Below are 27,937 nucleotides of genomic sequence, written 5' to 3'. Positions count from 1 at the left end.
CGCCACTTCCGGCGTTGCGGCGCGGCCGGGCGGGAAGGAGCAGCCGTCGGTTGGAGGGAGCCCGGCCCTCCCTGTCAGGTCGCACGTCCGCTCACCGGGAGGCGTGTTCCTGGCGGGCGGACCCAGCGCCGGGCGCCGGTTGAGACCCAGCTCCGTGTCCATGGAGGCGCCGGTGGAGGAGGAAGTCGAGAATGAGGACTGCGACAGCAGCTACGGGGACCTGTGCTGCATGGACAAAGGCCTGCGGAGGTGAAGGGCGCTCCGGGGTCGGGGCTGCGGGCGATTTCCCTGAGACGCGCCCCGAAACTGCCCGCGGAGGTGCGGGGTGCGCGAGCCAGCTTTCCTTCCCTCCGTCCCCGGACGCCCCGTTCTTCGCCACACTCCTCTGGGTCCCCGTCTCCCGGTCCCGGGTGCAGCCTGATCTTGGCAGGTCCCCGAGGTGCGGGCGTTTGTGTACTTTTTGCAGGAACAAAGTTTCGCTGTCCTGAGGTCCCCGCTTCCCTCGTGTAAGCAGCCCACACGTGTGCGGGCGCACCTGGCCCCTGCCCCGCGTCAGCTCCGTTTCCCCGGTTCCCCACCGACTCTCTGGTTGGCCAGAGGACCCCTGGAAGATGGTTTTTCAAGGGAATATTTATTCGTAACGGTAGCTGTCATTTACCGAATACTCCCCCTGTGTGCTTGTTACACCTGTCATCACCCATCCTCACAGCAGCTCTGCAAGCTGGTAATTTAGCAAGTGGCAGATCTGCGACTCAGAGGATGTGAACAACTTTCCCAGTTTCACGCAGGTGATGGGCGATTGAGTGAGAATCCAAACTCATTTCTGGCTGATTTCGTTGTGTGTTGCTTCTGCTGTGCCACGTGATCAGCACATTAGTTGACAGAAGTAGAAGTTTCAGAACATAAATGATTGTCATTAGCAGCATGTGTATGGCATAAGGTCTGGACTAAACAATAGCTCAGTAAATGACAGAAGGTAAAGAATTTGGAAATATCTCAAACATACCTACCTGTAGAGATTGCTAGTTTCAAATGTAGAAATGCTGCATCTTTTTCTCCTGGGATTGTGTGTCCCAGTGTCCCACTGTGCTTCCATCCAGCGCCTCTGAATCATACACATTACCTGTATTTCTGGAACTACTGTCCTCAGAGAGGTTCCCATTTAAAAGACAGTAATTAATTGAGAAATTGAAGAGATGAGTTCTACTTAGGGGAGGTGCACTTCAAATGTCAGGGAGGGAAGACAGGCACTTTTTCCCTAGAAACATCAGTAGCCAGTGGTTTCTTTTTAAATCAACCATGTTCTGGGTTAAGTAGCCATTGACAGACAATGAAGAAGAAAGTAAGGTTATGAACTCCAAAGCCAGATCGGGTTTGTACCAGCTCAGTTAGGTAATAACTACAAGGACTGGGACAAGTTATTTACCGTAATTTCTGTAGACTTCAGTTTTCTGGTGATACCTACTGTTTGAATATGGCTGTTGAATGAGATGAGGAAACAGAAACGTAGAGAGATTAACTCATTTTTTGGGGGTAACAGCAAAAAAAGTGGTAGAGTGCAGATTTGAGCATTAGGATCCCTGGGCCTCTGTACTGACTGCCTTTGCTGTGTCCTGGTGATTTTGCATATAGTGGCTGGAAATGCCCAGGGTCACTTGCCTCTCCTGAGTGGGTTTCTTGTTTATGTAAAATATCCAAAATGCTGATCGTGGTAAGAATCCCTCTACCTTTTGAAGCATTTCAAGGCCACTAGATGTAAGAAGGATTTCATTATAGAATGAGTAGAGCTCACACTTATCTACAGGCTATTGAGTTAATTTTTGTTATTTGGTCATGATTTCAAAATCCATTTTACTAGTGCTTAATAATACATACTTTCTTTTACAGCATATCAGAGTTATCTTTAGAGTCAACTCTCCATGCCATCAATCTGCATTGCAACAACATCTCAAAGATCGAAGCCATTGATCATGTTTGGAATTTACAACATTTAGATCTGTCATCTAATCAAATAAGTCACATTGAAGGGCTAAGCAAACTGACAAAACTGTGCACTTTGAATCTATCCTGTAATTTGATCACAAAAATAGAAGGTCTGTATTCCTCACATAATGCCTTGAATAAAGAAGATAATTTAGGTCCTTTTTTTCTTCCCAAAAAAATGAGATAAATACTACCCTTTTGAAAACTGACCCTAAAATTTATTAAATAAAAATTTTCTTCTAGAAAATTTATCCATCTTTTTAAAGTATTTTTATAAAATGAAATTGATTTCACTGTTACTTATTTTAAGACTATATATTTGCTTTAAAACAGTCTGAAGTAGTAGTGTAGTACTTATAGCTCTAATTAATTGATTGAATCTTGTAAAAGCTTTGTTTTATTTTATTTTAGGACTTGAAACACTAATTAATCTGACCAGACTGAATTTATCTTATAACCACATAAATGATCTTAGTGGTAAGTGGATTTGCTTGATTTTTCTATAATGCTGATTGTTTGCCATATGTGGTGAAATAATACTTTAATTTTAGATAATCAGTGAGTATATTGTTGCACAGAGAGGAAGAGTTCCAATAGGATGTTTCAGTGATTAAAGTATTCTGCACCCGTGCCATCGGGACGGCTCCCAGCAGCCAGGTGTGGCCTCTGCGGACGTGAGATGTGCCTAGTGCATTGAGAAACTGAATTTGTCATTTTGTTTAATTTTAATAAAATTTTAACTTAAAATTACAAAGCTACCTGTGGTCGTCCTACCATATTGGACAGTGTGTGTATAGCATCCCAAAGGCTATGGCAAATGAGTATCAAATATGTACCTCTTTCTTTTTTACTTTAGCATGTCTAAGAAGGTTTAAAATTGTTACCTACTTTATAACTCATTAAAGTGATAAGCTGATAAAAGGAACCAAGTTTCATAATCTTTGAATTATTGGTTAGAACTAACAATTTCTCTAATTATCATCATAATCTTTGTCAATATTTGAAACAGCTTGTTCATTTGTTTTTCTCCCCTACTAGAAAAATACTACCCTATACCAGGTGTTTAACATACAAAAAATGAAGCAATCGAATCCCTGCCCTTAAGCTGAGGCAGCAGCAGTATTTTAATTTTTTAAACATTTCCCCCAAAGAAGTGAAAGTTTTAGGATTGAGTGTTGGCTATAGGTCTGTCACTGCTGTGTGCTGTTGAGCAGAGTCTTTTGTTTTTGGATGCAATTTCCATATCTGAAAAATGAGTCTGGGATAGATAGTTCACTTACTCAACAAATATTTATTAAAGATCACCATATTGAACAGATAAAGTTCTTATAGGGCTTACATAGTAGTAGGAAGAAAAATAAGATTTTCTCAGCCTCCCAAAATAGGCAAAATATTTGAGTAGATGCTTTCCCAAGAGAATTTCCAAATGGCAAGTAAGCACATGAAAAAAAAAGTGTTTAGCATCTAAAGAAATGTATATTAAAACCAACTGAGACCCACTTCACTTCACACCTACTAGAATAGTTGTGATGCAGCTAGAACTTACATATGTTACTGGTAGAATTGAAAACACTACAAGTACTTTGGAAGACAGGTTGAATGTTTCTAGAATGTTAAGTATACACTTACGATATCATGTAGTTCTACCCTATGCTACCTAAGAAATGAAAACATGTCTAGCGAAAGACCTGTGCATGAACGTTTATATGACTTAGCTTTTCATATAATCATGTTTTTTTTTAAGATTTTTTTTATTTATCCATTTTTACTGGAGAAAGAGAGAGAGAGAGAGAGAGAAAGAGGAAAGAGATAGAACAGGAGGAGGACCAGGAAGCATCACCTCCCATATGTGCCTTGACCAGGCAAGCCCAGGGTTTTGAACCTATAATCATGTTTTTATGATTATTTATAACCTCCAAAAACTGGAAACCATCCACTGACTGTCACCTGGTAAACAGATAAAATTGTGATACATCCACACAAGGGAATACTACTTAGCAATAAAAAGGAATGAACTATTATTGATACATGCAGCAATGTGGATAAGACTAAAAAGAATTGTGCTGAGTGAAAGACACAGAAGACTACATGTATCAATCCATTTATGTGATTTCCTGACAAAGGCAGAGCTACAGTGGCAGAAATCAGATCTTTAGTTGCCTGAGCTTGAAGATGGGGAGAGAAAATTGACAACATAGGGTACACTGATTGGGGCAGTGGAAATGTCCTACTTCTCAATCACAGCAGTAGTTAAACAACTGTGTTGGTCAAAGCATATAGAACTCCACACCTAAAAGGAGAATTTTAGTGACTACTAGAGAGTGAGGAAAAATATGAAGAAAACACAGTAGGCACCCCAGAAGTTCTAATAGATAATTCTCAGATGATAGATAATTCTGGTAGTCTTACTTGTTCAGAAGCACCTCAGTGATAAGGCAGTTTACACGATAGCACGTGCAGAGGCACTGTGTTCCCTCAAGCTTGCCAGGACAGGATCAGAGGGAAGGAAGGGAGGCCTCCAGGAGTGAGGAGTGCAGGGCTCACCTGCAAGAAGAGAGGGGAAGAAGTAGGCCAAAGGTGGTATTTGCATGTCGTTGGTGCAGTAGGAAGGCATTGGAGGGCTTTAAACAAGCAATGTGTGTGTTGAAAGGATCACTTTGGCTGCTGAGTGAGGAAGAATGGATTTTAGGTGGAAGTCAGGCGTCCCACTGGGAGCTGCTCTGGTAGCATAGAGGAGAGATGATGGGGGCTTGGACCTTGGACGAGGGTGGAGACAGTGGAGGCGGGTGTGTTTTGCAGATAGAGGTCATAGGACTTGCTGATGAGTGAGATGAGGGAATGGAGGAGAAAGGAATCCAAGCTAATGAACACTGATGACAGCACTACTTCCTGATGTGGGACATTGGGGAGGACACGTAGAGATTAGAGGACGAGAAACAAGGATTCTGTTATAAATTGGAAAACCTTGCTAGACTCATGTGCATGCCTGCGCGTGTGTGCATGCATGCATGTGTGGTTGCGTTGGAGCTGGAGATCTAGCACTGTGATGGTATCTGCAGCCTAAAACTGCGGGAGGTCTTGGAGAACATATGGCTGGAGAACGGACACTAAGGGGACACCCAGTGACATGGAACAGGACCTTTATACTGTAGGCTGCACCTCAGAATGGCCCTTCCAAAAGAAGAGAGACTGTGCACTCTTCCATTGACAGCTTCCCCTCTCCAGCACTGTGGGAGCCTCTGCCAGTCAAGGTCCTCAGTGCCAGGCGCTGCTCTGCTCAGCAGGCTCCATTCAGAAGCAGGTTCTGAGGCAGGCAAGCGAGCAGCCAGTGCTGCAGGGGTGCAGGGCGGAGTGCGAGGCCCCAGGGCACCACGGCTGAGCCCAGTCAGACACTGCCTGCTAAGGTGGGGCTCTTGACATTGCCTCCCCAAGATAAGCTGGAGGTTCTACCAGGGAACACAATCAGATGTGCTGTTTGCATTTTATGCTCAAACCAACAATTGGAGAGCCATTGTTATGCTCTTCTGTGAATACCAGCATGGCCTGGGGAGGCCCATTCGAGATGCCAGGATCCTCTGTTCTTCAAAACAGCAGCTGACTTCACTGAACCCTCTTCATGAGACACAGCTTTCTTAGTGAGTCCTTGCTCTCATGGCTCCTTTGCCTCTCGAAACAGAATCTATGTAAGTGTTCAGTGAGCTGTCGGGAAGTTGCTTTGGCGTCAGCAGGCTTTTCGTCTTGCAGGTTTGATGCCCCTTCATGGAATCAAATACAAACTGAGGTGCATTGACCTGCACAGTAACTGCATAGACAGCATCCACCACTTACTGCAGTGCGTGGTGGGCTTGCACTTCCTCACTAACCTTGTTCTGGAAAAAGATGGGAAGGACAATCCTGTCTGTCGCATGCCAGGTAGGATCAACTCATAATGCTTTTTGGAACAATGCTGAAAGCAACATTGCTGTAACCTGCTTTTGTCTGTCTTAAACTTTGCAACTTCTGACCTATTTTGAAAAACATAATAGCAGATGTCTGTCTTAAACTTTGCAACTTCTGACCTATTTTGAAAAACATAATAGCAGATAAGTAATTTAAACTAAATTGTTGTTAAAAGAACACAAAGTGAATAGATTAGTAATTCTATTTAGACAGTTTTATGTTTGATAAGTGAATGCCTCAAAATAAAATTATCTAATTGAAATATATTCTTATTGTATAACACGATACAGCCGTAGGTGATATATCTGGTAGTTGGTGGATCTGTTGATTTTAGAAGTAATGACCCTTCTTTAGCGCATGCATTTCATTCTGAATGGTTTATTTCCAAGGGTACAGAGCCGTCATGCTCCAGACCTTGCCGCAGCTTCGAATGCTAGATTGCAAGAACATATTTGGTGAGCCAGTGAATCCATCAGACATAAATTCCTTGAGTCTGCAGTGCTTTGAAGGTCTTTTAGATAATTTAGTTTCGTCTGCTTCTCCCCTAAATATAAGTGAGGATGAGGTATAGTATTGTTTTTTTTCCTCCTAATATAAAGATACCTTCAGCTTTTAATTAATAAGTGCACGTGGTAAGGATATGGGTTGTGTCTGTCCTAGATCATTGACAATATGCCTGTGATGACAGCGCCCGTGGATGAGATGGCTCCCCTGGATAAGTTTGCCCACACACCAACTGACGTGGGTTTGCCGGCTTTTATGCCTATGTGTCCGTCTTCTGAGCCAGAGAAGGTTAATCATGAAAGTGATTTTCAGAATGAGATGAAACTCCAGAAATTAGATGACCAGTTTTTACAGCTTATCAATGAAGTAACTATGTTTCCTATTTTTCTAAGTAATGTGTTTGTTGAAGAAACGGTAGTAAAATTGGATGCAAGCAGACAGTGAGAAGCAGCACCTCCACTGCGTCCATGTGTGCGTGTAACCCTGTCTTTTCCGGGGCAGTGGTGGGAAAGGTGACACCTCTCCCTCGTTTCCTTTTCATCTCTCTCAAGCCTCCAGTTGTGATTTCAGTTGTACTTCACCTTATTCCCCATCAGCCCACCTGTTATTTCAAACTGAGGAAACAAAACCCTTTGGACCCATTAGGGATTGTGAGTCATGTTCGACCTTTCCTGTCTTCTCTTCAGTTGTTCGATGGTCAGAACCACTTCTGGAACTCAGTTGAATTCAAGTTAATTTATATAGTTCCTGTTTCAACTTCTGTTTACAATTGACCTTCCCCAAATTAGTCTCTGCTTCCCTGAGATACTCATTCTTTCTACTTATTACCCTGGTTTTTAGCATCTTTGACCATATGGATAAACTGCAGTTGCTAGAATTTACTGCTGCTCAGGTCTCAGCACACACTGCAGCCCTGTTCTAACCTGCAGGCAGGTGTTGTCCTTACCCCGCCTCTCCCGGGGTGCAACTGTTACCACTTTATCCCCTACCTGGAAGGTGGGCAGAAAGGTTGTGGGTAGGCCAGTTAGTCACGTGTGTTAGACCTCAACATTTTTAATTTTGATACTCAATTTTTTTCGCCTGAGAGTAGGGTCGGGTGGAAGCCAAGAATGCTTATGGGACATTCATGGTCTGGTGGGTTTTAATAACCCTGCTCTGGTGTCGTAGATGTTTCACGATGCTAGATAAGCGAGCCTGCCTTAGGTGAGTGAGTAACAGGTGCCAGGGCTCTGCGTCCCAGAGAGCCCAGATTCCTTTCCTGTGGGCTCAGGCAGGGCTAGTGATAGAGCCAGGGCTCTCATCCATGAGCTCGTCGACACCTCCACTTCCTCGGGTTCATCTCTGTCTTCCCTAACAGCCAGCTCTTCAACTGGTGTCAGAGCCTAGATTTCAGCTTCACACCATTCTCACTAAACCCAGTCAGGTAGATAGGAACTAATATATGTCTCTGTTCTTGTTACCTGGAAAAGAGTCTTGGGAGTTATCTCAGAGCCCCATGTTAGTAAGACGGAACTGAACTTCAACCTGGTGACCTTGAAATCAGTGCATGGGTTATATCTATCCCTAGTTTGTTTTTGTTGCTATGTAGTGGTCTATTATATGAAAATACCAGAGTTCCTTTTTCATTATTCTCTTTTGGTTCCTTCCACTGGCTATTTCCAGGTTCATGACCATATTGCACAAGTCTTTTTGTGATCTTTATTATTCTTCAGTAAACAGCTAGAAGTGGAATTTCTGGACTGTAGGGCAGGTGTGTGTTTAGTTGCATAGGAAATACCAGAGCTTTCTTTCTCAGCATGGTCGGTGCATTTCGGTCCCACCAGCAGTGCACGATGACTATCTAGAGTGGGTCGGCACTGACTTGTGTTAGCCATTCTGGTATGGTGACTTTAATTTGCCTGTCACTATTCCTCAATGTTGAGCACTTTTTCATGGGCTTATTGAGTATTCATAAATCTTTTGTGAAGTGATTACTCACACTTTTTGCCTATATTTTTATTAAGTTGTTAGTCTGTTACTGGATTTTAAAAATTATTATATGTCCTGAATTCTAATGTCAGATATTTGCCAAATATTTGTGAATATTTTCTCCCAAGTTGTGGATTGCATGTTCATTTATTTTGATGAAATCCCATTTATCATTTTTTACTGTTATGGTTATTGCTTTCTGGAAATTTTCAAACTGTTGGGCATCTGCAAGTCACAGAGATATTCTCTTGCATTATTACGTAAAGAGTGATGGTTTTGCCTTTCGCAGCGAGGCCTGTGTGTGGTGAGAGGCAGGGCTGAGGTCACTCCCTCCGTGTGGGCACTCGGTCTTCCAGCACCGCTTGTTGCAGAGGCTTCTCTTCCTCCACTGGGTGGTTATGATGCCTCTCTCAGAAAATCACATAACTGTACAAATTATAGAATCTAGCTCTAGTCCCTTTTCTCTGTTTTTTCATGTATTTTTTGATCCTGTGCCAAAATCATCCTGTTTTGGTTTTTGTTTCTTTATAGTAATTTTTGATGGTTGGTATTGTCTTTCAATTTTTCCTTTTGTGTTTTCCAAAATTACTTTGGGTATTATAGGTTCTTTGAATTTCTTTAAGTTTTAGAATCAGTTTGCCTATTTCTTAAAAATTGATGTCTTGATATTGAGTCTTAAACCCGTGAACTGTTATTTAGATCTGTTTCATTGTTCTCAGCAGCAGTTTTCAACATACAAGTTTTGCACACCTTTTATTAAATTTGTTCCTAAGAATTTTATTTCATGACATGATCGTAAATGGAACAACTTTTGTTGTTTTGTGTCCCTATGGATTGCTGCTTGTATGTAAAAATGTGGTTGATTTTTGCATACATAACTTGTATCCTATGGCCTTGCTAGATTTATTTGTTCTAGTCCTTGTTTTGTATATTTCTGATGATTTTCTACAGAAACACCTATATAGAGACATTTTCCTTCTTGATGACCTTTCTGCTGTTCCTCTGCTTTCTTGCAACAGCAGGGGTCTCCAGGGCAGTGCTGAGAAGTGTGAGGGGAGCCTTATCTGTTCCAGAGCATCTTGCCACATGAAGTGTGACGCTCCTTGTACAGTGTTCAGAGGTGTCCTTTATCAAGTCAGGTGTACTTCTGTTCCCAGTTTGCTGAGTTTCCTGATGGTGTTGGATTCTTTTTTTTTTTTATCAAATGTTTTTGCACTGAATGGCATGATCATATGGTTTTCCTCTTTATTTATATAATAGGGTGAATTACATTGATTAATTTTTAGGTGATAAACATTGCATTCTTGGGATAAGCCTCAGTTAATTATGCTATATTATCTCTTTTCTGTATTCCTGGGTTCAATTTGCTGGTACTTTATAGGGGTTCTTATGTCTTTGCTCATGAGAGATACTGTATTCTAGGGTCTTTGGTTTTAACGTTACGATCAATGCTGGCTGTGTATGTGAGTTGAGACTGTTTTCTCCTGTTTTCTAAGAGTATTTATGAGACTGGAATTATTTTTTTTCTTAAATGGTTAGTAGAGTTTACCCAGGGTCTTACTAATGAAATCACCATCTTTAATTTTTCCAAGGCAACACTTTTTGTTTGGGTCTTGGTCAATTTAGCTGAAGGCTTTATTGATTTCTGTAGAGATCAACTTTGTTAGTTTTACTAACTTTTTTCCGCAATATCAATTTTTACGTTTTATTATTTCTTTTTTTCTACTTACTTTTAATTTACTCTTTATTTTCTAGCTTCTTAATGTAAGTGCTTAGGGTTTTTTACTTTAGACATGTCTTCTAATTTATGTAATTACTTAAAGCAATGAATGGTCTTTCAAAGCACTACTTTAGTCACATGTAACAGATTTTCTTCTCATTACTATTTAGCTAGGAATATTATCTAATTTCTGTTGTGATTTCTTTCTTCATCCAAGAATTATTTAAAAGTGTCTCATTTACTTTTTCTCAGAGAATATATTCCAGGGAATTTCTGTCCTTTAAGTGTACTGAGACCTGTCCCATCGCCCTGCACAGCCCCTCATGGATGTTACTGTGCCCTGGAACAGGACAGGAAGTGTGTTTTACACCTGTAACATCAGGACAGGATGCTCAGTAGCATTTTCACATGGTTCGTGTCTTTACTGATTGTATTTTTCAATTTTATCAGCCATATGTGAGGTGTTAAAATGTCCAACTATGATTGTGGATTTGTCTGTTTCTCCCTTTAATTATCTTAACACTTACTCTTGGTTTTCACCAGTTTGGCTACACTGTGCTTAAGGATGGTTTTCTTCATATATATCCTGCTTAAGGTTTGTTTCTCTAAGCGTTTTAAATTTGTAAATTTATGTCCTTACTAATTTGGGGAAATTGTGGACATTATTTCTTCAAATATTTTTCTGTCCCACTTTCTCTCTTCTCTCTTTATTCAAATTCCACTTGATCTTTTGATATTGTCCCACAGTTCCCTGAGACTCTAAATATTCTACCGTTTTTCTTCTATATTCTTTATATTGAATAATTTCTACTGTACTGTCTTCCAAGTTCACTTATTCTTTCTTTTGTCACCTCATTCTTCTGTGAAGCCAGCCTCTTTTTTAAAAATAATTTCTATTTGCTGAATTTATCCCTTTATTCATGATAAGCATACTTTTTTATATCATTGAGCATGGCTATGATCACTGTTTTAAAGTTTTTGTCTGCTTATTTGCGTATTTGGGTTCTCCTGGGTTAGGTCCCACTCAATGGCCTTTTCTCTCAGTGTAGGTCATATTTCCTGGCTCTTCCTGTGGTAAGTGTTGTTGGGTTTTGTTCTGGTGTTGTGAGTGCTCTGTTGTGGAAACTCGATGCTATGGCAGCAAGCATTTAGGTTGCCTTGACTTAAACCCTCACTTTGTCTTTGGAGCTGCTTACTTTTGTCTTTACTGGGCTTCTTGCCATCTCTGTGCTGTCCTCTGACTACTCAGAACCCAAACATGGTTTTTCTATCCACATTTTATACTATATAGTGCTTGTTGTGGTATGTTCTCAGGCTAAAACCACAAAGACAGAAACACCCCATCTGGTTATTTTCCCACGTACAAACTCCCCTCTAAAAAAAGCCTATTTCTGTTCACTTTTCAGGCCTCCAAATTGTTTGTTTGTTGTTTGTATTCGTGTTTTTCCCAGTTTATAGTTTTTACGTAAGGGTTACCTCACAGGAGCCCATTTGACCTTAACAGAGGCTGAGTCCCTGTATTTAATGCCAAACATACTCACTTCATAAACCCTTTATCTTATAAAAGGTTATTATATATTAGGAGATTTCAAATTTAGTCTTTTATACCGAATCAAACTTTTATAACAAACTTTGTTGGTTTCTCTGTTCTAGACTTCTAGTTCTTTAATGGATAATGTTCCTGAGAAAGACCTGCTACCGAAAAGAGACACAGACATGACATCTGACAGTGACTATGGGAACAAAAAAGATTGTAATAGAAAAATTCCTCGGAGATCCAAAATCCCATATTATGCCAAAACAATTCAGACTATTAAGCACCACAATAAAAACAGCAACACTTTTATAAGGTACTTGTTTCAGTTTTAGAAATTCACATAGGCACACAGGTTAATACTGCAGGCTTCTACCCTAAAGCGATCATGGTAATAGTTTTACATTTCTAAAGTCAGCGATGTGACTTCTCGCCTTACTGGCTTTGATTTGGTCTGTACACTCATAAACTTAGAAGGATCCCGTTGTCTGTAACAGATCACCTTTCTGTTGTGAAAAATACAAACGCTGCCTATTTCCACAGGGTATTTTCTGTTTTATTTGCAGTTGTAATCGTAAAATAAAACAGCCTTTTTTTAAAGAACTGTACGTGAGGTCATCTCTGGTGAATTCTAACAGATCAGAAGAAGCAGAAGAGCAGAAGACTGACCTAATTAAAGTGGACAACCGTTGCTCAGAGGACAACACCTACCGGGTAAGACTGACGAGATTCAGCAGAAGTGAATGTGAACCATCTTGAGTTTTAAATACATTGGTCCCCAAAAAATGATGCAAGTTTTTATAAGCAAAAAAGGTTGTGTATATTTTTATTGGAGTGATGGAAATTAGTTTGTATCTCCCTTTCTGGTTTCCAGGTTTTGTGTGATGTTACTATTTTTGTAATTTTTAAAGGAATGGAAATTATGTGTTTATTTCAGTGAAGACCTGTGTTAAGTACTTGTGGAGGAGGAAACTGGTCCAAATTTTCAAATTCTTATTTCTTTAGCAGTGGTTCCTTTTGGGTCTCAGACACTTTTAAATATCTAAGGACATCTGTGTGTCTTCTCAGAGAAGTCTACTTTTATGCACACTCAACAGATGTATGTAAATTCAGGGTTTTCAGGGACTCTTCCCAAACCCAGTTTTGGGCCCATGGATTCCATAGTAAGAGGCATTTAAGGATTTAAAAATTCTTCAGTATTTTCCTTAATCATTCTTGGGTTAAGAATTTTTAGTACACTGGTTTATTTATCATTTTATTAACTTGCCTATTTTACTTGTGAAATACTGGTTTTGATCGTAATGTGCACTGTTCTTCCAATAATACAATTGCTTTTTAAACTATTTCACACCTTTCATAGTATTGGTTTCCTCCACTTATTCTCAAGGGCAGAGACTTGAATAGCGAGAACGATCACAGTAGTTGTCATTAGGACAGCAGCAGCGGCGGACACATCCTGAGGGGCGGCATGCACCCACAGCGGGTGCTGTCCTGTGCTCTTTGCTTCCATCCATTTGCTTAATGCTCCCCCTGCCCTTTGATGAGGTGCTGTTATTCCCATATTGTAAATGAAAGAACGGAGGTGGTGAGAGTTAGGTAACTTTTCCAGGTCACAGACGCTGTTATCCTCTCTCAGATACTTGTTGAGCAGCTAGACCAGGAGAGAGAGAAGAGATGGAAAGCGGAACAGGCTGAAAAGAAGCTGAGGGACTATATCGATGAGCTGCACAAGCATGCCAGTGAGAAGGAGGACATCCACAGCCTGGCTCTGCTCACCACAGACAGGTAGGGGAGCCCACACTTGGACCCAGGACAGCACATAGGGAACACTGAACTTGTAGTCAAGTTCAGACACCATTGTTTAAACGAGCTGTAACGAGATCAGGACAGCGCATGTGGTTTTAGTTTGATTTGAACTAATTGTAGTGGAAGTTTAATATGTCATTAGCTTGTGGCATAAAGAAAGAATTCAGGCCACAGTGTTTGGGGCCCACAGCTGGAGGTGCCAGACAGATGACTAGTTACCAGCGGGAGGCCAATGGGAGGCCTGGAAGGCTCTGGCCTGCCTGACTCCTGCTGGCTCCCAGCCTGTACCAGGTGCAGTGCCTGAAGCAGGTTGTGAGTAAAATTTTGATGTTGAGTGAAGGTCTGTTAGTTCAGGTAGAATGCTTTTTCTTCCAGCACTGTCTTAGTTTCAGGGATAGGAGAGAGGCATGTTACTCTGTTTTTCAGCCTTTTTTTTTTAACCTAGTAAGAGTTTGAGCATACTTCAAATCTTCCTCTGGACTGTGACCTTTGTTTTTTTTTTTTTCTTTCTTTAATTTTTTATTTTATTTTATTTATTCATTTTAGAGAGGAGAGAGAGAGACAGAGAGAGAGAGGAGAGAGAGGAGAGAGAGACAAGGGGGAGGAGCTGGAAGCATCAACTCCCATATGTGCCCTGACCAGGCAAGCCCAGGGTTTCAAACCGGCGACCTCAGCATTTCCAGGTCGACGCTTTATCCACTGCGCCACCACAGGCCAGGCGGACTGTGACCTTTGATGGTACCGTTTTTAATGTGTAATACACACATCTTATTTCTGCTTTAGGTTAAAGGAAGTTCTTTTTAAAGAGAGAAATTCCAAGGTGCAACTCGAAAATATGGTTCACAGACTTCAGAATGAAATTAAAAAGCTAACTATTGAATTAATTAAAGCAAGAGACCAGCAGGAGGATCACCTGAGACAAATGGGAGCCCTGGAGCGGGCGCTGGAGAAGATGGAAAGACAGAGAGGCCAGCAGCAGGCCGCCCAGGTGGGTCTCTGCTCCGTCCGTAGCCCCCGGGAGCAGCGTGCTGGCTCTGTCCTGGGACGCCCTGCTCCGGGTAGGCTCAGGTTAGGTCTGTGCAGAAGTTAATTTGAGGACCCCCGGCCCTAGCACTCACAAAGCAATCAGAGGACGTGGTGGACGTATTTCAGGGTGTTAGGTTTGTTCCAAAAGCTAGGATTTAGCCTCTTTGGGGCACCTGAAGGTATTTCTTTTTATATTTTTATTGACTTTATTGGGGTGACATTGGTTAATAAAATTATATAGGTTTCAGGTGATGAACGGTTCTATGACACATCATCTGTATACTGTACTGTATGCTCACCACCCCAAGTCTCTTTCTATCACCATTCGTCCCTCCTTTACTTCTTTGACCTGCCCTCACCTGTTTTCCCTCTGGTAATCACCATACTGTTGTCTTTGTCTATGGGGAGGGGGTCATTTTTGCCGTGTCCTCCCCACCCCCCGCCACTGAATCCCTTCACTGTTTTTCACCCAGCCCCCAACCCCCCCTCCCCTCTGACAGCTCATTCTGCTTGCTGTATCTATGAGTTTCTTTCTGTTTTGTGCTGAAGGTATTTCACTTGCACACTTCCCTTGTGGAAATTCTCATTACAATACGCAAGTGTGTTCGATGCTTCCAAGGCTATGCCATGTGACCTCAGCTTTGTTAGTCTAGGAGATTATGAAAATCAGGCATCAGGCTCCCATATTGAGAAGGCACTTTTCTCTGGGAGTATGTCAATGAAGCAGAAGCAGGGGAACTCTTACCTACGTTCTGTGACTGTGCTTTCCTCAGATGCGGCTCATCCAGGAGGTAGAGCTTAAAGCCGCGGCTGCCGACCAAGAAATCACCTTACTCCGCACCTCCCTTCAGCAGGAGAAGGACCAGGTGCAGCAGCTGCATGACCTCCTTGCCCTGAAGGAACAGGAGCACAGGTATATGGAACCAGCCGCAAACACTGCTGTTCACGCACAAGGAGGGAGCTGCATAGTCTCCCAGCCCCTCCACAAACACAAGCCATGGAGCTCGTGGGCTGACATGCTGCGTGTGCACCAGGGTCTGTCTCCCAGTGCAGCTGGCAGCTCACAGACAGAAAACTGCAAGTGTGTGCATGTTCAGGTCATCAGTGTCCTGGACTCCTCTGAAGCAGGTGTCAACAGACTGTTTCTGTGAAGGGCCAGGCAGGACACATTTCAGCTTTGCAGGCCTCCCCTTCCTGCCTTACCATAGACAGCCCGTAAACGAGCAGGAGCACTGTGGACATGATAGTGTGTTCCGGAAAGGGCGCAGGCTGGTGGCAGCAGCGGCTCCATGAGCTGCTGTGCCTCCGCGGTGAAGGGACACGTCAGTGGCTTGCCTCTTACTGTTCCCAGCTGAACTATGTGCGTTCATGTAGAAGATAAATATTGACACTCTGGGGAAAATTGACATCCTGTGTGGGGGCAGGACAGCTACAGAAGATTGAGGAAAATCATCAAAGTCTAAAATTTTGTACTTCGTTTCCTTTACTGGTTTATTTAACTTCTAGTTTAAAGAACCTAAAACAAGAAATAATGGATTTTGTATTATAGGCTTGATTTACTCAAGAAAATGGTAGAGAACTCTTAAGTAATGAGTTAACATTTAAAGAAAAAACTGGTCTTGTTTCAAAAAGTTGGTGAATAATTTCATAGTTTCACTGATTTTTTTTCCTGTAACTAACTCCCAGTACCAGTCAAGTTGTATTTGTTGTATGTCAAAGACTGAGCCAGAGCAGAAGGGACAGGGTGGGGACCTTCACGGGTGCAGCTGCAGAACCCGGAGCCTGGCCTGCCCGGTGAACCCAGGTGTGGGGCACTCTTGCTCCCCACGCCACTGAACCGAGTCAGGGAGAACTCTGCTCCATCTCTGCCCGTCATTTCTGTGCTTGATCCTAAATGAACACGAGGGGCTATGGCAGATTTAAAGACTTTTCAAGTTTTTCTTTCCAGGTGAACAACATCTTGTGATTTCTGTTTGTTTTTCATTTCAGGAAAGAACTTGAAACAAGGGCGTTTTTCAGTGACACTGAGTTCCAGGAAGCCTTGGCCAAGGAAGTAGCTAAAGAGGAGATGAGGCACGAGCAGGAGATAAAGGTGTATCAAGGCAAGATCGACGCCCTCAACCAGCAGTACCTGGACCTGGAGAACGAGTTTCGTATTGCTCTGACTGTTGAAGCTAGGAGGTTTAAAGATGTAAGAATTGGCATTTAGCTTTTTATTGAAAACAGAAGCAGCGAGATATGGTGTGATGGGAGGCCACACTTGCGTAGAGTTCTAGCTCTGTGGATGCGTTGGCTATCTGACCTTAGAAGATCACTTAAAGACAGATCCCTAGTTTCTTCACCCCTCAGTGAGATTGTACATGGTCAGATGAAGCGAGAGTTGGGAAACCCATAGGGCAGGGCTTGGCAGAGCGACCCTGGGCTGCAGCCTCTGTGTGTCGGTAGACCACAAACCGCAGGGCCTGGCCCGCAAAGCCACTATGTATGAGTTTTATTCTTCTTAACCTCTGTGATTCTAAACATGAAAGAAGTAAGCTGTTTCCAAAAACAAATATTTTCTAAATATTTGGAGAACTGCTATTTATGATACAATTTTGAAATATAGGTTAAAGATGGTTTTGAAAGTATTGCAACTGAGTTAGCAAAGAGCAAGCATGCTCTTGTTTGGGCGCAACGGAAAGAAAACGAGTCTTCCTCTCTAATTAAAGATCTGACCTGCATGGTGAAGGAGCAAAAGGCAAAGCTCTCAGAAGTTTCCAAATTGAAACATGAAACAGCAGCAAGCTTGCAGGTGAGACACTGCAATAACATTGTATTTCCTTTTCAATTTTTTACATCATTTTCTCAGGTGCCTCCAATGATTTTAAGAAGTGCAGGATGTCGAACTTTTAAATAATACTGATTGCGTATTTGACATGTATGGGGAAAGTGATAGAGCTAGGAGAGGTTAACTGTGATTTCAGAGCACTGCTTACACTAAAATAGTACTGAAATAAAGTAGGAGAACTAACTGGAAGAAGTGGGATAAGTAACTCAGTGCAGTGACCAACAAATTGTGCTGATGACTCTCACATGGCTGACATTTGGGAAACACTGCATGAGTCACTGATAATACTTCTGTGGTAATGATGGTGTTTTAGATATACCTACTGTCATAAATATAAATAAATTTCTGTTGTCACTGTTTTAAACATGAGGGATATTTTGCCTAAGAGAACTTTCTTCCTGCAAGTGACCTCTAGACTACTGATAGAAATGCTGAGGAAGTTTGCGTTTTACTGGTGTAACTGCTCTCTTAGGGTATTAGAATAAAATTCAGAGTGTTTGAAGGAGTAGCCTTTTGTAATGAATTTTTATTTCCTGACCTACATTTATCAAAGTTAATAAAACTAAAACTTTTTTTGATGTAAAATTTAGGAACATTTACTTGGTATTTACTTAAATAACATTTTTTTCTTATTATAAAATGAAAAAAGGTAGAAAATAAAGAAGCATTTAAATGTAACAATTACTTGGTGTGTTTTTTCAATGTTCTGGGGAATATACAGAATCAGGTCAACACCCTAGAAGTCCTGATTGAGGACGACAAGCAGAAGAGCATTCAGATCGAGGTTCTCAAGAATGAGAAGGTCCAGCTCATTTCTGAGCTGGCGGCCAAGGAGTCCCTCATTTACGGTCTGAGGACAGAGAGAAAAGTGTGGGGACATGAGCTGGCACAACAGGGTAAGAGTCTCAGATTTTCAGAAGGCAAAGAGCCCACTTTTCTAAACAAACAAATCTGTGTTTTTGAGAGAAAAGGCAATGGGGTGGCCACACTGTCCTGTGCCTCCCAGAGTGGGAGATAGTCTGTTACACCAGTTACAAGTTCCCACTCTGACTCTTCCCTGTGTAATTGGGTTCCTTTTCTGAGCAGGTATACCATTATAGGACCACAGCTGAGTAAGTTGTTGAAATGACCATTTCTTACATGGTGATGGGTGCAGCATTCAGTCTGTTACACACAGAGAAATGTGCAAAGCTCATGGACAGCAACCACCATCCGCCTGGGTAGACTTGCCCGGCCCTCCCCCTTTCCAGTCGCTGTGCAGCAAGCCCTGGCCGGTGTCAGAGCTTCCCAGGCATTTTGCAGGTGTTGGCTTTATTGCCACACGGTTCTTACCACTCCACGATGACATATTTTACATGGTTTTGGTGGTTTGTTGCCATAACATGACCAGTTAAATAGTACTTGTCTCAGTTACTTGTTCATGGTTTGTAGTATTAGGTTTCCAAACAGCCACAGGTGTTCAGAAGGCCTTTTTGTGCTCTTGTCCTTTCTTCTTCATATTGGGCTGTTATACATCTTTCTTTAATCAGTTTTTGTTTTTACTTAGTATATCACACGTTGTTAAATTAGTTGTTCATAAAACGCACATCCTCCTCAGTCCTGTTAACGTTTGTTGCTGTGGTGCTTCTCAGGATCCTGCCTGGCCCAGGACCGTGGTAAACTAGAGGCGCAGATTGAAAGTTTACGCAATGAGAACGAGTCTCTGCGGAAGGCAAGCGAGCAGGACAGCGACGCACTGAGAATCAAGTGCAAAATCATAGAAGACCAGACAGAGACCATCAGGAAGTTAAAATGTGTAAGTGTGGCGTTTTGTTTGGGGAGGAGAGCCTGTGGCAGGTTTGAAGACCTGTGGATCAGAGTATCCAATAAATTCTCGTCTCTGCAAATCCCAACTGTTGTGGAACATAGGACAGAGGAACATGTGCTTCTCTTCGCATGTCAGCCCCTTTGCATTTAAAAGTGGAGTATGCATTCATTTATTAACTTGAAATTACTTTTACTTCAAAGTTTTATGGAAAATGTTATTATGGCCCTTTGAAATAACTGGAAATTGTGTTCATGAAGGGGTAGGAATCAGGAACATTAATGTTTCATATGTTTAAAATATCCTTTTAAAGCATTGGGCATCATCATTCCATACTGCTAGCTGACGTCTCAAAGTTAGACATGCGTACTCTGGTGCACGTAACAGCGAGTGAAAACATTGCAGTCCCGCGCTTGTGCCAAGGCCACCGCGTGTGCCCTTTCCCCAGTCGGCCCTGTCTTGAGAGAATGCGAACAGGATCACTTGTTTCAAAGCATCGAACATGAAAATTCTCCAGAGGAATTTTCTGAGACTTATCTTGAGCACTAAGTCAAACTTAAATTCCAAATTTTTCTTGTAGAGATTCTCTTAAAGTATAAAAATAACTGAAAAGGCAGTTTTTACAGAAAGTTATAAATGGGGTATCACCCATAAAGTTAGGAACTCTACCTAAGATTAGATTTTTTTTCCTTAGTTATTTTTAAGAAACTCCTTGAGAACTTAATTTTATCAAGTACAGAAAATAAAGAAACCTATTTATCTTCATGTTGCTTTATCCATAGCTAGATGTGGTTAGAAATGCTTGAACTATAATACCCCAAACAATTAATTATACTGGTGTTTACACAATTGAAAATTTTCCCTCAGTATAGCCAGTATTTCAAATGTATCTGTCATGCGTGCCAAGCTGCACTGAAAATTACTGAAATTTTTTAGCAGTAACCCTTTTTCTTGTTTTAAAAACCTAGCTGAGTTTATTTTGTTTTGGATTAAGGTAAAAATGAAACAGGAAGGCTGGTGATTTATTAATACATTTAAATCTCACTGGGCAAAGCAGATTAGACATTTAATACAATGTGTCATTTGGCTTAACCGCACTTTGGGACTGATGCCTTATCAATCTGAGCCATGTTTTGGATGGAAATGACTATTAATGACATAGTAGAACCAAAAATCAGATGTTAGTTTTCGATTTTTGGTAAAAAAATAGGAAACATTGTTAGCTTTTAACCCAATATTTTTTCCCCACAATTTAATACATTTATTTTAATGGTCATTATATCAGTCTCAAAGATATGAACATTAATGGTGCTTTCCCAATAATCACAAATCATGCAGAGACAGCTAGGCATAATTTCTCTCAGCAGTAATATCATCATAGCTAATAACTTAAAGTTAGGATAATGGCCTAATCTGCAAAATTTGGAGTTAACAAAGTAGATTCTATAGTTAGCATCTGACTATGGAAATCAGAAAAAAAATTTTGAAATTCTGTTCCCTCCTGGGTATTATGTTGGTACACTGCAGTATATATAGATCATGACACTGGTGCTGCAGTATTGGGTTGGTTCATGAGAGTCTTCTGTTTCTTTTGTGAGTTCCTGGTATCTGTGTCAGGACTGCCTTCTCCTCAGTACTTGAGGGAGTTTTGGAAGAAAATAAGCAATTCTTGACTTGTGCAAATGTTGGTCAAGACTCCTATTTTTGCTTAAAATATTTAGCTGTAGTCTGACTTGTGGTAGTGCAGTAGATAAAACATCAACCTAGAATGCTGGGGTTGCTAGTTCGAATCCCTGGGCTTGCCTCATCAAGGCACATTTGGAAAGGAACTAGGAGTAGATTCTTCCTGCATCTCTCCTTCTTTCTCCCTCTCTCTCTCTCCCTGTCTCTCTCCCTTATTCCCTCTCTCCTCTCTCCAAAAATCAATTTTAAAAAATCTAAAAAAAAAAAAAAAGAATATTTAGCTGTATAAATACTCACTGAGGACTGAACCACATTTTGTATGAGACAATCCATAAATGGGCAAGTGGGTCAGGGGAGAAACAGAACAGAAATAAGACCACTTCTGTGGCCTCACTGCAGCCAGACGCCCAGGTAGCCCCATGTTATACACAGACCGGCTTCATCGGGATAAACGGCCCCTGTGAGGCCTAGAACCTGCAGACGCTGCAGAGTGCCCTGGCAGTCCGCTGTCTGTCCTGTCTGACTCACAGTACAGAAGACTGACAAAAGGGAGGTTGGGCTGTAAAGCCTGTTTGCACATGACAGGGTAGTAGTGATGAAGTCACACTTTATTAAAAAAGTACTTGCACATCAGAAATAATTCCATTTCTTCCTGTGCTGAGGACAGATTCTTTCAGGTACAGGATCATGCTCATTGTGCTGCTCTCTTCTTCCCTTCCTCACTGTGTGATTAATAATGACTAACTTCCCGAACTAAAATGTGTGAATAGGGCAGGAATTTTCTCTCTTAACAGCATTGGAAGTAGTAGTAATGTTTGTGATAAACGGTGTTCTGTATATCTTTTCTAAAACCCTCAATGAATATTTAATTTTTTTAATTTGTAGTTTTTATAACGATTTCAAACCACATCTAATTAATTAGGAAATGAGACGTCTAGGATTAATAAAGTGCTGGTTATTCTATTGAAGTGTTTACAGGAAAGAGAGGAACAAATAAAAAAATTAGAAGAAAGGATCACGGAGATACAGAAATGTTCTCAGAAACAACTTGAAGAAAAGTCTTTGCAGCTGGATGACATACTTGAGAAACTACAAAGACACAATGAAAGAAAAGAAAAGCTAAAACAGCAGTTGCAAGCAAAGGAATTAGAACTTGAAGAAATTAGAAAAGCGTACAGGTATGGTACCTCCCGGTGAGAGTTTGAGCGGCCCAGGGGCGTTGACCAGTTTTGTTTCTGAAGCTGTCTCTTCTCCCATCAGTACCCTCAATCAGAGGTGGCATGATAAAGGGGAGCTGCTGTGTAACCTGGAAATGCAAGTGAAAGAAGCCAAGGAGAAATTTGAAAACAAGGAGAGGAAGCTGAAGGCAGAAAGAGACAAAAGTATTGAGCTGCAGAAGTAAGCATTCAGCCCTCGGGGACCAGGACCTCTGTGAACAAACTGCACTGGAATGGGGCGGGGTGGGCAGACAGAAGGAGGGAGCTAAAGCCCGTGGATGCACTGTGCGCTACAGGCTTCATTTCAGTTCCACATCCCTCCACAGAGGTAAGGGGATGGCTCCCCTCTGGTAGTGTGAGTTTTCCCTGTGTCTGAGAGTTTGTGTGGGAGTGCATTGCCTGGCACACGTACTTAACTGTGTGAATGCTCGTTTTTAGTACTGTGCTTACTGTTTTCATGCTTTTTGATTGGAAGCAGACAGTGGTATTTTTGGCTGTTGTGTGTGGACTTCAGAATGTATGTCGCTTGATCTCTAGGGCTCTGGGGTAGAGACACAAGGGCTGATTCCATGGAGGCGGGAAGACGTGTTCCTGGGTATCATGTGGGTTTTATAAATGCTGTAGAGGAAATGCAGGTTCACCTTGTACACTCTGTAACCAGACCTGTTCAAATCATTTACAAACTTGACTGCCTTGAAAATAGGTAGTGTAGTTTCATGATCAGTCTTGTCATGATAGAGTGGTCTAGATCAGTGGTCCCCAACCCCCAGGCCGCAGACCAGTACCGGTCCATGGGCCATTTGGTACTGGTCCACAGAGAAAGAATAAATAACTTACATTATTTTCGTTTTATTTATATTTCAATCTGAACAATGTTTTATTTTTTAAAAATGACCCGATTCCCTCTGTTACATCCGTCTAAGACTCAATCTTAACACTTGTCTTGGTCACGTGATACATTTATCCATCCCACCCTAAAGGCCGGTCTGTGAAAATATTTTCTGACATTAAACTGGTCCGTGGCCCAAAAAAGGTTGTGGACCACTGTTGGGGTGCTAATGCACCCTGTTGCACTTGCTTTAACCAGCTGCTCCAGGGTCTTTGCTTGGAACCTGTATAACTTTTTCTCCTGTCCATCACAGCTTTGCAATTGGCAATAGTCCTTAAGATCCTATAAGAAAGAATCATTTCCTATGAACAGCATTTCCTAAACTCAATAAAAATCATAAAGCCTGGCAAGTTTCAGAAGCTCCTACATTTCACCGTTCAACATGTCATCAGTGGTGAAACCGTAGACCTGACTATGTGTTAGTGCCTTTCATGTGGAGAGTGGTCTATATGATTTCTAATTCAATGGGGTTTTAATAAAATAAGCAAGTTATTGTTAATAACATTTTATTTATATAGCTTTATAATGTTTAAATTGATTTTTTTCTTATCTTTGAACACAGCAGCAGTGATTCTGTGAAGGTGGCAGAGCAGGCAGGACTGTTCTGTTTCATATTGGAAGCTTCGGGTGGGGTCTGAGTCGCCCTTGGTCACATGGGCACTGTTGCAGCTGGGAACAGAAGAAAGGCTCCAATTCCTGGTCCTTATGTTCAGTCATAACTTCTGTGGGCAATACCAGGACCCATAAATGTGTTCATTATGGAATTAACTTTTAACTAAAACCATTCATATTTAACATCAAGAAATGGGTGTTGGCGCTAAATTTTGTGAATACTATATAATTATTAGCCTAGGATTTTATCTGTTAAGCATTAGCACAGGGAGGTCAGATGTCCTTATAAATGTAAACCTGCCTATAGTATACCTTCTGAAGTTAATCATCACACTGCAAATCCATGGAGGAAAGAAGGACGGAGGGGAGTGTCTATGAAGGGACTTATAAATGGTTTTCTTAGACCCCAAATAGATGAGAGCCAGAGCACTCGGACCTGCAGAGGGTAAAAAGGTAACAAAAGTATGCAGATGTGACCCACCTTGTTCTGACGTTGAACTGCGATACCTGGACTCACCCAGGATAGACAGCCCTTGACTGTTAAATGCAGTTATGCTTCCATTATAATGTTAACATAACAGCTGCCCTCTCAGGAGAAAAACACCCTTTACACAGTGGTTTGGTTTTTGTTTTTGTTTTAAGGGATGCTATGGAAAAGCTTCAGAGCATGGACGACGCCTTTAAGAAACAAGTGGAGGCAATGGTTGAAGCGCATCAGACTGAAATAATACAACTGGTGAACGAAAAGCAGAAATGTATTGATTCTGCAAATTTAAAGGTACTGTAAATAAAATGCACCTTGATCAGTATTGAATTGTTACAGCTAAATAAATTGAGAGTTATAAAGAGAAAAGGCAGCATGATTTAATGACCAAATGAATATTAAGGATGTTTCTAAAACTATCGTGTAGCCGGGCCAAAAAGTTGGTAAAACTTAAGATTGTTTGTAGAATATAATTCTGATGAAACCGAAATTATCAGTTTGATCCTGGTGTGTCCTGCTCCACCATCCCTGGATACAAATCACCATTGCTCCAACCAGTCCCAGTGTGAAGCCACCTTGCATGCACATAGGCAGGGTGAGAACTGAGTGTGTGAGACATAGTCCATCACTACCTTGGGGAAGTTGTAAGAAGTAGTGTTATTAACAGGGCTCAGGACTGTCATTAACAAATGCACACATTTAGAGTGGTGTTAGGTCAGGGGCACCCATCATGGTCTCCTGCAGCTTTTCATATACACATGAGCTTCCCCTGAAATTTTCAATAGGTGATTCTGATGTTACTCCTCTGCTGAGATCTGCTAGCTGAGGGGACAGTTGTGAAATTCCTTTTTTCCCTGATTTTGAAGTGGCCTTAAGAAACAGATACAGTAGTCACCCCCCCACCCCCATCTGCCATTTCACTTTCTGAGATTTTGGTTTCCTGTGGCTAGTTGTAATTTGAAATATTAAACGGAAAATTCCAGAAATAATGTTTTAAATCACTCACCATTCTGAGTTGCATGATGAAATCCGCCCCGCCCTGTCCACCCCAAATGCGAGTCACCCCTGTCTAGCGTCTCCGTGCTGTGTGTGCTCCCCTCCCGTGAGCTACTGAGCAGCCACCTCGGTGGTCAGACCGACCGTCGCAGTGCCGCAGGGCTTGTGTGCGAGTCACATTCACCTAACTTAACCACGGCCCGAGAACGCAGGAGTAGCGATATGGGCAGCTTGGACGTGCCGGAGAGAAGGCACAGGAGCTTCCTTCGTGTGGAAAGGGGAACGTGCTGGACTGGAATGGGAGAGGAAACTAGAGTGCTGAGGGTGCTAAAATCTGCACTGAGAACGAATCTTCTATCATGAAATTATGACGAAGGAAAAAGAAATTCATGCTAGTTTTGCTATTGTACCTCAAACTGCAAAAGTTACGGCCACGGTGTGATAAGGGCTCAGTTAAGATGGCAAAGGCATTAAAACTATGGGTGGAAGATGTGAACAGAAAACATGTTCCAACTGACAGCAGCACATTGTGCCACAAAGCACTGAGCCTGTGTGAGGACTTCAGCCAGGACCCCCTGAAACGAGTGACACCTGGCCATGTACTGCGAGTGAGGGATGGTCACAGATTCAGGACTAGGTTTGGCATTATATCAGCTCACATCATCTCAAGAATAAGAAGGGTGAGTACAGTACAGTAAGATGTTTTGAGAGAGTGGAATCACATCACATAACTTTTATTGTAGTATATTGCCCTAGTTCTATTTTATTGTTAATCTTTTGCTGTGCCTATTTTTTAAATTAAGCATTATCATAGGTGTGTCTGTGTAGGAGAAAATGTAGCATATGTGGGGTGGGGTACCACCCGCAGTTTCAGGCAGCCACGGGGTCTTAGAATGTGGCCCCACAAGTAAGTGGGGGAACTGTCTTCTGTGAGACTGGAGATGCAGGAGTCAGCAGCTGTGGGAGAGCCCAGCACCAGGAAGGGAAAGGAACACACTGTCACTGTCATCACAGGTGTGTGATTAGTGGGCATCACTCTCTGGAGTCTGCGAAGAGAGACAGATGAGGGCTTTAGAAATAATCACATTTGTTCAAAATTTTCATGTCAAGCCAACAGATGTTTTATTTAAAATCTGCCAAGTGTTTGGCCCTTAGCTGAAAGGAAAATGCCGATTTCAGTTTTGGACCTCCTGCTGGTACAATGTCATATTAAAGGATGTATCTGTTCAGGAGTTAGGGAAATGGGACTCGAGTTTACATGTGACAATCAGTGGGGGGAAATGTGAGCATCACGTAGAGATGATAATTTAAGGGAAGTCCTAGCTTTCTGAGGGAGGAAGAATAGGATGTGTGCATGGGAGATTAGGAAGAGGGATGGGCACAGTGACAGTCCTGTTGGAGGAGCTATATCATAGAAGAGTGTTCCAAGCAGAAGTTAATAGTATCAGTTACAGGAATTTCAGGAAGGTGTAGGTTAGGAATAAATGATTGCAGTGACCTTTCAAAAAGATGGCACTTCATCACCAACAACAGCAACTGGGTGAAATGCAGTAGGGACCATGGTAAAGAATATCTTTGGAAAAGGAGGTTAGGTTGGGTAGGATGTCATAAGGGTCTAGTGTTGAAGAATTTGAGGCAGGCCCTGTCCGGTTGGCTCAGTGGTAGAGCGTTGGCCCGGCGTGTGGAAGTCCTGGGTTCAACTCCTGGCTAGGGCACACAGGAGAGGCGCCCATCTGCTTCTCTGCCCTCCCCCCACTTCTTTCTCTCTGTCTTTTCCCCTCCCGCAGCCAAGTCTCCATTGGAGCAAAGTTGGCCCGAGCATTGAGGATGGCTCCATGGCCTCTGCCTCAGGCACTAGAGTGGCTCCGGTTGCAGCAGAGTAGCAACAGCCCCTGGTGGGCATGCTGGGTGGATCCTGGTTGGGTGCATGCGGGAGTCTGTTTCTCTGCCTCCCTGCTTCTCACTTCTAAAAATAAAAAAAAATAATAAAAAAAAATTCAGGGCAGCACAGTACAGGGCAAAGTGGAAGCCAGAGACTACATCTCTCCAGATGTGCTACTGAGAAGCGGCACAACCTTCAGCACTTTAAGCTCCAGAGTGGAGTTTCTGTAATGACCATATATATGTTCATTACCAGGAAGGTGAGAAACAGTATACATGACTTTGTATGCAGCAGAAAGCTTGCGTTCCCAATCTTTTAAGCTAGTTACCTCTTCCTAACCTCTTTGCCTTAAAGAAATGTCACAAATTACAAAATGCATAAGAATAAAATGTTGACTTTTTTCTTTCAGAATGCATTTTTAAAATAATTCTGTGTAAGAAATTTAAGTATAAAATGTATATTTGATTTAGGTTCGTCACGTTGAAGAAGAAATGCGTGGACTTCTGCAGGAAACCTGCAAGAACAAAAAATCAGTGGGAGTGAAAATTCAGCGACTTGCTTTTGCTCTAAATGAACTTCAACAAGACTTGTGACGATTCTGAGCACGAATTTAACTGAAATGGACCAGCAGAACTATTGTAAAAATGATTAAATATTGTAACAGTAGTAACTGCGGCAACTTTGAAATGTCTCTTTCTACACATTTCATTCTGATTATATTTTTAAAAAATATTGTATATGTAGGTGTTTTTATAATAAATTGTTGATAATTATGTGTATTAGAAAAACCTATCAAAATAACTAGACTTAAGACACTTATTTTTTTGTTTCTGTGCTATACATTGGTTGGTATACTACTTGGCTATTATACACTTCACGCATCCACTTGGTATGCACCTGTGAACCCTGTTTACAGCTACTTATTCCTGAGTCCTGAGAAAGCGAGCCCCATGTCCTGGCAGTTTTCACAGAAAAGTCTGCTTCTCCCACGATCCTTACGTGGGCAGAAACTGAAAGAGGGATGTGTGTCAAACTACTCAGAGAACTCAGTGAGCCCGCTGTG

General features: G+C 41.8%; 1 protein-coding gene across 4 annotated transcripts; it reads left to right on the top strand.

The window, feature by feature from the left end:
- On the top strand, positions 1-27,849 carry LRRCC1 (leucine rich repeat and coiled-coil centrosomal protein 1). Of its 4 annotated transcripts, none has more exons than XM_066378796.1 (19): positions 1-249; positions 1,888-2,093; positions 2,395-2,460; positions 5,728-5,895; positions 6,312-6,487; positions 6,583-6,792; positions 11,768-11,964; positions 12,287-12,362; positions 13,258-13,433; positions 14,238-14,442; positions 15,254-15,393; positions 16,470-16,671; positions 17,086-17,271; positions 18,029-18,203; positions 18,939-19,102; positions 21,764-21,972; positions 22,055-22,192; positions 24,155-24,290; positions 27,345-27,849. In XM_066378796.1, the coding sequence occupies exons 1-19, from the start codon at positions 161-163 to the stop codon at positions 27,465-27,467; spliced, it is 3,042 nt and encodes a 1,013-aa protein (XP_066234893.1). In that variant the 5' UTR covers positions 1-160; the 3' UTR covers positions 27,468-27,849. The 4 variants fall into 4 exon arrangements, with proteins under 4 accessions (XP_066234893.1, XP_066234894.1, XP_066234891.1 ...); XM_066378797.1 differs by having other exon boundaries at positions 13,285-13,433; positions 27,345-27,847; XM_066378794.1 differs by having other exon boundaries at positions 12,215-12,362; positions 27,345-27,847.
- The last annotated feature ends 88 nt before the right edge of the window (positions 27,850-27,937 follow it).

The sequence above is a fragment of the Saccopteryx leptura genome, chromosome 3 (assembly GCF_036850995.1).
Source record: "Saccopteryx leptura isolate mSacLep1 chromosome 3, mSacLep1_pri_phased_curated, whole genome shotgun sequence".
Taxonomy (NCBI): Eukaryota; Metazoa; Chordata; class Mammalia; order Chiroptera; family Emballonuridae; genus Saccopteryx; species Saccopteryx leptura.
This window is presented reverse-complemented; position numbering and strand designations above follow the sequence as displayed.

What these genes read in the sequence shown, in the direction of transcription:
- LRRCC1 (XM_066378794.1), top strand. Translation starts at nt 161, where the DNA reads ATGGAGGCGCCGGTGGAGGAGGAAGTCGAGAATGAGGACTGCGACAGC. An exon ending in TAAATATAAGTGAGGATGAG is followed by an intron (nt 6,488 to 6,582) that starts GTATAGTATTGT and finishes TGTCTGTCCTAG; the next exon opens with ATCATTGACAATATGCCTGT. An exon ending in GCCAGCAGCAGGCCGCCCAG is followed by an intron (nt 14,443 to 15,253) that starts GTGGGTCTCTGC and finishes TGCTTTCCTCAG; the next exon opens with ATGCGGCTCATCCAGGAGGT.